This window comes from Eurytemora carolleeae, unplaced genomic scaffold, assembly GCF_000591075.1.
Source record: "Eurytemora carolleeae unplaced genomic scaffold, Eaff_2.0 scaffold672, whole genome shotgun sequence".
Classification (NCBI taxonomy): Eukaryota; Metazoa; Arthropoda; class Copepoda; order Calanoida; family Temoridae; genus Eurytemora; species Eurytemora carolleeae.
The window spans coordinates 28,941-37,784 of NW_019396605.1; the positions used below are offsets into that span (position 1 = coordinate 28,941).

An 8,844-nucleotide genomic window follows, 5' to 3' on the forward strand; every position below is an offset into this window, starting at 1 on the left:
ATTTATTTAAATGTTGAACCTAGTGGTTCAAAGAAAATGTTTTTTTTATGAAAAACTTTGGTTAAAAGCAACCCAGCGGTGAAATCAACAAAGTTTCTGAAATATCTTAAACCCAGTGGTTGAAATCAACAAAGTTTAAGAAAAATCTTAAACCAAGTGGTTTAAAGCAAAAATGTTTTTCCAGAAAAACTGTTTTCCGTCAGTTGAAAGCAAAGAAGTTGCTAAATATTCTTAAACCCAGTGGTTGAAAGGAAAAAAAGTTGCTAAAAATTCTTGAACCTAGCAGTTGAAAGCATAAAAGTTGCTGAAAAATCTTCAACCCAGTTATTAAAACAAAAAAGTTGCCTTAAAAATGTTAAACCCAGTGGTTGAAAGCAAAAATATAATGTCTCAGCAGTTCTACAAATAAAAAAGTTTTTAAAAGTAAATAAAAATGATAATGAAAAAATTACAATTTTAGTGGTTGAACAAATTTTAAATTTGATGAAAAATGGTGGATTTCTTACTCTAGACTGCGACAAGTCTAGGCTAGTGATATTATATATCGTTCATCTAGTTCAACCTCTCCCGCTCATTTTTTTCTCCAAAGTATAGATCATTCCCAATAAACATGGGAATTAAAGGACATTTCCACAATCAACTTTGAATTTGAATTTAAATTTGAATTTGAATAAAAGTCAAAGATTGCAAGGAGAAAGTATTTTGTGTCTTATTAGACAAATCTCAATTATGAAGATCAATAATGGAAGAAAAACATTTTGGAATTCCCATATTCGTTGGGCCGCCAAAATAAGTAACGATAAATAGCTCACATTCAACAAAAAGTTGTTTATTTGCAGCAAAAGTTGGGTTACTGTCAAACAAGGGATATTTTGTTGAATTTACACAATGTTTTGTCGCTTCTTTGGCAATCATTCTCCTTATGCTGACAAATAATTGGAATACGTTTAATTTCGTAATTCATAGTGGGGATATGAAAATAAATTACCAAAAATACAGTAAAGTTAAAATAAACACAATTTTACTGGTTTAAAGCTAATATATTTATTCATTAGAGTAAGATTTTTTACATTCATTCAAATATTGTACAATAGCTTTTAGGTCTTAATAATAATGACTAAATCAAATATTAAAAATTGAGATTCATAATTGTTTGGCATTTTTTCAGGCAGTTTTGTGATATAATATATTGTTTAATGTTAAGGATGTAGACATGACGGTAAAATGTAAATAAAAGCCCTATCCATCCTCTCCTATAGAACCACTACTCCTTACATTACAACTTTGTAGTGTTTCTTTACAGGGTTACCCACAAAGAATGAGATTGAATTAACAACCCTAATCCTTAAAACATGATGATTCCAATGTTGAATTAGGTATACTGCCTTTTCTATAGGCATTTAAAGTAATATTTAATGATTTGGTTAGGGAGAAAGAAGTTTTACAGTACAGTAAAGTACTGTACAGTACAGTAAAGTACTGTACAGTACAGTAAAGTACTGTACAGTACAGTAAAGTACTGTACAGTACAGTAAAGTAATGTACAGTACAGTAAAGTACAGTACAGTACAGCACAGTACGGTACAGTACAGTACAGCACAGCACTGTACAGTACAGTACAGTGCTGCAAGGGATGGAAAGTACCTTGCAGCTTTTTTTGTCTGGATTACAAATATCTTACAAACTCAATCATATTTTAATTTATCATTTTGACCTACCTCATGACCAGGATTTCCAAAGGAATGGAAAAAACGTGTTGCAAAAATTTGTTGTTTAACCAAAATTATGCATTGCAATCTGCAGAAAAAAGATAAAAATTTTGTGGAAGAAAAAAAATTAAAATTTCGCGAAAAAAATTACGGATTTTCTGCAAACATAAATGTGATTATTCCGTGAAAATTTTCGCAAATATTGCATACAAAATTTTGTTGTGTGAAATTTGTTTACACAAAATTCCGCGCAAAAGTTTGCGAAATACGAAAAAAAAATTCACATGTTTTTCGAAAAATTTTCCACTGGAAACCCCAGTCATGGCATTTATATATGGTTTAGAAAATTTCAATCCAGTTCTGCGCTGGCTTAGCAATACTACAGTTGTTATGTTGCTGCACTAGCTTAGCTTTACTAAACTACAGCTGTTATGTTGCTGCATCAAGCTTAATTCTAATAGAAAAAATAGTTTATAACATTTTGGCAAATTATTAACAGCTTGTTTACATCATTGTTAAAATATGCAATACACTTTCTTTACTTTATGTTTTAAAGAGATCTTTCACTTGTAGAACGTGACTCAATAATATCTATAAATATTAACATGATATTTCATTCGACTTATTCAATACTCATGGTAAATTGTTTTTCTAATTACAGCACAATATGTTAGGATAAATCCAACTTTGACTTTCTAGAGAAGACAAAAACAGAATTCAAGACAGCACACCCACCACCACTTCTCATCTTCCTGATAGATAGATAGATGAATAGATAGATAGATAAATAGATAGATAAATGAATAGATGGATAGATGAATAGATAGATAGATGAATAGACAGATAAATGAATAGATAAAAAGAAAAATAGATGCACAATTGTATTGATGAAAGGATGAATAGATAAATAGATACAAAGTTAAATAGATGAATAGAAAAATAGATACAAAGAAAATAGATACATAGATAAATAGATTAATAGATAAGAGGATGTATGAATAGTTGAATGAATGAATGAATGAATGAATGAATGAATTAATTAATTAATTAATTAATACCTTGGTGTAAAGTTCTGGCTCTTGAGGAGTAATTAATGCAACTCCGTTACTCTCCTCTGATGGACGAGGAGGAGTAGCAGTTCCTTCAAGTCTAGATAGATAGATAGATAGATAGATAGATAGATAGATAGATAGATAGATAGATAGATAGATAGATAGATAGATAGATAGTTAGATAGATAGATCTATTGATAGATAGATAGATAGATAGATAAAAGGATAGATAGATAGATAGATAGATAGATAGTAAGATAGATAGATAGATAAAAGGATAGATAGATAGATAGATAGATAGATAGATAGTAAGATAGATAGATAAATAGATAGATAGATAGATAGAAGGATAGATAGATAGATAGATAGTAAGATAGATAGATAAATAGATAGATAGATAGATAGATAGATAGAAGGATAGATAGATAGATAGATATATATAGATAGATAGACAGATAGATAGATGGATAGATAGATAAATAGTTAGATATATAGATAGTTAGACATATATATAGATAGATATATAGATAGATAGATAAATAGATAAATAGATATATAGATAGATAGATAGATAAAGATATTAAGATAGACGTTATACCGTAATGTTCCATCTCTAGATGGTGGTGGTGGGGGAACCCTCCAATTTTGTCCTCCCCCTTCTCCTCCATTGCCTCCACCATTGCCTCCGACTGATCCATTTATTGGAGGTTCTGTGATGTTTCTACTTTGCAGACTCTAAATAAAGAAAATTGTGAAGACAAAAATTGCTCCTAAATAGTAAACGTGGACTGATACTGGTACATAAATCCATCTCATGTACAGTAACTATGGACTGATACTGGTACATAAATCCTTCTCTTGTATAGTAAACGTGGGCTTATACTGGTACATGAATACTTCTCCTGTATAGTAACTATGGACTGATACTGGTACATAAATCCTTCTCCTGAATAGTTAATGTGGGCTGATACTGGTACATAAATCCTTCTCCTGTATAGTAACTATGGACTGATACTGGTACATAAATCCTTCTCCTGTATAATAAACGTGGGCTGATACTGATACATAAATCCTTCTCCTGTATAATAAACGTGGGCTTATACTGGTACATAAATCCTTCTCCTGTATAATAAACGTGGGATGATACTGATATGCATGAATCCTTCTCTTCTTCTAGTATAACAAAAGGTAGTGCTGGTACTTGTAACATTAACCCTTCCCCCTTAACTAGCAAAGTAAAGAGTTGGGCTGATTCTGGTGCATAAATTCTTATTCTAGGGAAAGGTGTCGTTCCTGGAACAAGATTATTCTTACACGGGAACGAACGGAATGGAAAGGAAAAGAGCAAACGATTAAAAAAAGTAGGAACACGCCCAGCTCAAAGGCTTGACGTTGTTCCTAGTGAACAATCGTTCTTTCACAGGAACAAAGGAAACAAAATGGGACGGAACAAACAGTTTAAAAAAAGTAGGAACAACCACAGCTGAAGGGCTTGGGCAAAGTTCCTAGGGAATGATCATTCTTTCATGGGAACGAAGGAAACAGAATAGGATGGAAAAAACAATTTTAAAAAAGTAGTAACACACCCAGCTAAAGGGCTGGGGGTCGTTCCTGGGGAACGATCATTCTTTCTTTGGAACAATCTGACCAGAACAGAAAAGAGAAAAAAATTCAAAAAAGTATGAATATGCCCAGCCTACTCCGCATGTAGTAAAAGTTTGGCTGATTCTGCACTCCTCCTCACCTGTGTTTGTGGATTTGGAATAGGATCATAGCGTTCTGATGAGACTCCAAGAGGGGCTTGAGGAGGCCGGTCAAGCCGTTCAGCCTTGTTTAAATAGTATTTTTTATTTATAGCTTTAAAATCTGTTAACTGTAATTTTTAGATAAAACTATTTATTTCTTCATTAAAGGGAGGCAATAGGGATGCAATACTTATAGGAGGGAATATTACATTGCAGAGGCTTTGAGACCTAACAAGGTCGCGGGGAAGCCAAAAAATCTTTTTTTTAATCTAAAATTTAAACTTTTTTTGTAATTTTTAGATATATCTCAGAAAACTTGTGTCAATGGCAAAGATTTCTGGTTGATAATTCTGGCCTTAATATGTTCGACACCAGTTTGTTGGAGACTAAATGTCTGCAGGAATACACTGCGATTAACTTAGAAAGAGCTTTTACACAATTTATAATCCAAATGCATTTAAAGTATCTTAATAAATAGTTGCAGATAAAGAAAAATAATAGTACTTTTTGGTTAACCTGTCTTTCTGTATGTCTTAGGGGTTCGTATCTTTCCGCTGAGGGCTGAATAGGAACTAACTGTCTCTCTGACCGGTCATTCATCTAATAACGTCAAATAAAATACTGAAAAGAAATGAACTTGGAATCTTAGCAATTCCAATCTTTTACAGATGATATTTACGGTGGTGGTGTATTTTTCGACCTACACATATCCGCTATACTCCACTTCTGACCTACGCCAAATCCGCTATACAACACATCCGACCTACTAGCACGTGGTTTTACAGCTGCGATATGGACTTGTGGCCGCAGCGCCCGGCCCCCTAGCCTACCCTAGCCGCGGCGCTCGGCCCCCTAGCCTGTCCTAGCCGCAGCGCTCGGCCCAGAAATTGTCTTAACATAACCTAACCCTCATATAATACAAAAATAAACAGCTGGCGTAGAACCGATATTGCAGTAGGTCGGAAAGTTAGTAGGTCGGAAGTTCAGTAGGGGGGATATTGCGTATAGACGATGTAACATTATCTTTACGGTACCTGTCTATCATTTTGTCTGAGTTCTAGTCCCAGATGATATTTAAGTATCTGTCTATCATATGTCCTGCTGTATCCAGATGATATTTTAGTACCTGTCTATCATTTTGTCTGAGTTCTAGTCCCAGATGATATTTGAGTATCTGTCTATCATTTTGTCTGAGTTCTAGTCCCAGATGATATTTACGGTACCTGTCTATCATTTTGTCTGAGTTCTAGTCCCAGATGATATTTAATACCTGTCTATCATTTTGTCTGAGTTCTAGTCCCAGATGATATTTAAGTATCTGTCTATCATTTTGTCTGAGTTCTAGTCCTAGATGATATTTGAGTATCTGTCTATCATTTTGTCTGAGTTCTAGTCCCAGATGATATTAGTACCTGTCTATCATTTTGTCTGAGTTCTAGTCCCAGATAATATTTGAGTACCTGTCTATCATTTTGTCTGAGTTCTAGTCCCAGATAATATTTGAGTACCTGTCTATCCTTTTGTCTGAGTTCTAGTCCCAGATGATATTTACAGTACCTGTCTATCCTTTTGTCTGAGTTCTAGTCCCAGATGATATTTATGTATCTGTCTATCATTTTGTCTAAGTTCTAGTCCCACATTATATTTGAGCATTTGTCTTTCATTTTGTCTGAGTTCTAGTCCCAGATGATATTAGTACCTGTCTATCATTTTGTCTGAGTTCTAGTCCCAGATGATATTTAGTACCTGTCTATCATTTTGTCTGAGTGTTCGATTTCCAGAAGATATTTGAGTATCTGTCTATCATTTTGTCTTACTTCTAGTCCCAGATGATATTTAGTACCTGTCTATCATTTTGTCTGAGTGTTCGATTTCCAGATGATATTTGAGTAAGGGTTATACCATCCTGTAGAATCTGAATATATTTAACACTAGGATGTCTTTTTATTATTCTCTGGGTCAGAATATGAATATTGGAGGGTATCTGTGGGGGGGGGGTGCAAAAATGAAAACAATGAAAAATTGTCCCGTATCTACCATCTGTTCCTGTGAATCTAAAAGCCTTAATTGGATTGTGACAATTGCCTGTAAAGCTTTATCGTAATTGTAACGTATTTTTTCAAATTTGTTTTATTTACACAATTTGAAAGAATAAATGTTTTCTCTTGCTAGGACTGGGCACGTCCCGACTTTTTTGAAATTGTTCCGTTCAGTTCTAGAACAAGAGCCTTCAGCTAGATCCTTCAGGTGATCAAATCAAAAAAATCTTATAATTATTTCTAGACGATTAAGCATACAATATACATTCCTGATTTAAAATGCGTTCCTGACTTAGAACACATTCTTGATAATAAGAAGAGCATTTCTTATTTTAAATGTTCTTTTAAGATAATATCCATTCCGTTCTTCTCCGTTAACCGTTCCAATATCTTAAGAACCCCTTCTTTGTGTTCTGTTCTTTTTCAGAACGATGGGATTGTTCTTCATAGTAACGTTTGTTCTTGTGAAAGAACGATCGTTCTTGAAGAATGATCGTTCTTCAAGAGCTCCCGCCCGCTGCGATCTTGCCAGGCTAAAACGTGCTGGGTCAACTCTAAACTTGGCAGTCCAGGTAAGACAGTACGAATGAATGTATATACAGTAAATGTTGTACCGGCTCAGATCATGCAACTTTTAGAATGGGATACGGCATTTTAGCATAAAGCCAATAATGGCCTACAGGTGTGAAAAGGTTGAAGAAATTAATTTACCTGTCTGTCCCCCATTTGTCGGTCAAGGGTTGCAGAAATAGGAATACTCCCCCTTTCAATCTAAAGTAGTAAATAGTGTTTAAAGAGGGGGTGAGTGCAGAAGTCCTCTATGAGTAATCACCGCCACCCAAACGTACGTATTGTGGCATGCGCGCTCCTCAATTGGTAATCTCCACCACCGCAATTGGTAATCACCGTAACATCTTGTGAAAATTTGAAGTATTAAGTTCACTAATTATTTCTAGCTCTTCAATGCTAATTGAGGAGTGCGCATGCGCAAAGGTTCAAAAACGTAATTTTATTTCTAGCGATTCATGTGGCAAATTTATAGATTTTCGAAACTGAGGAGCAATAAAGAAAGCTTTTAAAACATTGTACACCATAGGGCCATTAACAAAGGTCAATTTGGTCTTATTTCTAAGAAATAGACTATTTAGCGGGTTTGTGAACAAAATAATAATCGTAATTTTTTCGAACATCGTGAAAAGACTTTTGTCAAAGATTTATTTTTAAAACTGCTGGTTGAGTAACAAAGCATTTTGGATATGTATACTTTTAAATTTTAATTAAGTAGCACAAATTTCGAGAAATCTTCGTTTTCGAATTCTTTTTTTGAAAGCTTTGTCAAACTTTCGCTTAAGAAATTTATCAAACATTTGGAAACTGCAGTGGTAATCCAGCTGAAACAAATAACATCCAAAAATCTTTCTCTTGTTTTCAGTTAATACTAAAATCAATTTTTAAAATAGAGTAGACCCCATTTTTAAAAGGTCATGAGATGTACAGTAATTTTTGCATGTACTCTATGGCATTTTTTAGCAACTCCAAATAACAGACGATCTCAATATCTTCTCGCTATTCCCATGTTCATTTGAGTAGACTTACCTTTTTTATTTCTATCATCTTGTAGGCCCCGCCCCCGTTCATAATTGCACTGTTCATCTTCACTGTGTCTTCTAGCTGGGAAAACGCATAATACTGAAAATAAATCTATAATCTATATATTTTTGGCTTGACTCTCTGTTTCTTGGTATCCAATTAGCATGAAAACGGCTGAACCATTCAGGCCTAATTTAAAATACAATCCAAGGAAAGGTTGTGGCCTGTTCATATGTTGCATATAAAAAAAATTACAAATCCACCAATTTTTATAGAAAAGTCCGCGAAATAATTAGATTTATTATGTTCGCAGGAAAAATGGCAGTTTAAAAAGCAACATTAATGCAGGCTAAAATTGTTACTAAAAAAAGGGATGCATAATGAAACCACTTGTAAATAGCCTTTGAATTTTAGATAATAAATAAATGACACAGATTAAATGTAAAAAGAATTTTCTGTCTTCTTTTATTTTCACTTCTGTAATAAATGCCCTACTCCAAAAAAATCCTTTTATACCAGTACCAATCAAGGTACATAACCTTCTGTATCCTCAATTAACTGTCTTACCAGATACAACTCAATCTCGAACTAAAGGATCCTCAATACTGTACCATCCAGATATAACTTAATCTCGAACTGGAGATTATTCAATACTTATCTCAAACTGGGGATTCCTCAATACAGTATTGTCCAGATACAACTTAATCTC

General features: G+C 33.8%; 1 protein-coding gene across 2 annotated transcripts; it reads right to left on the minus strand.

The window, feature by feature from the left end:
- Positions 1–1,572: 1,572 nt before the first annotated feature.
- LOC111706185 (uncharacterized) lies at positions 1,573–8,838 on the minus strand. Of its 2 annotated transcripts, none has more exons than XM_023478985.1 (8): positions 8,142–8,838; positions 7,257–7,316; positions 6,350–6,421; positions 5,011–5,106; positions 4,506–4,589; positions 3,360–3,496; positions 2,768–2,858; positions 1,573–2,461 (listed from the first exon to the last, which is right to left on the minus strand). In XM_023478985.1, the coding sequence occupies exons 1-8, from the start codon at positions 8,196–8,198 to the stop codon at positions 2,405–2,407; spliced, it is 654 nt and encodes a 217-aa protein (XP_023334753.1). In that variant the 5' UTR covers positions 8,199–8,838; the 3' UTR covers positions 1,573–2,404. The 2 variants fall into 2 exon arrangements, with proteins under 2 accessions (XP_023334753.1, XP_023334754.1); XM_023478986.1 differs by having other exon boundaries at positions 1,578–2,461; positions 5,023–5,106.
- Between the last annotated feature and the right edge of the window lie 6 nt (positions 8,839–8,844).

Coding starts and splice junctions, on each gene's coding strand:
- LOC111706185 (XM_023478985.1), bottom strand. CDS start 8,198: ATGAACAGTGCAATTATGAACGGGGGCGGGGCCTACAAGATGATAGAA. Junction 7,317..8,141: donor AGATGATAGAAATAAAAAAG/GTAAGTCTACTC, acceptor TTACTACTTTAG/ATTGAAAGGGGGAGTATTCC. Junction 4,590..5,010: donor AAAGACAGGTTAACCAAAAA/GTACTATTATTT, acceptor TATTTAAACAAG/GCTGAACGGCTTGACCGGCC.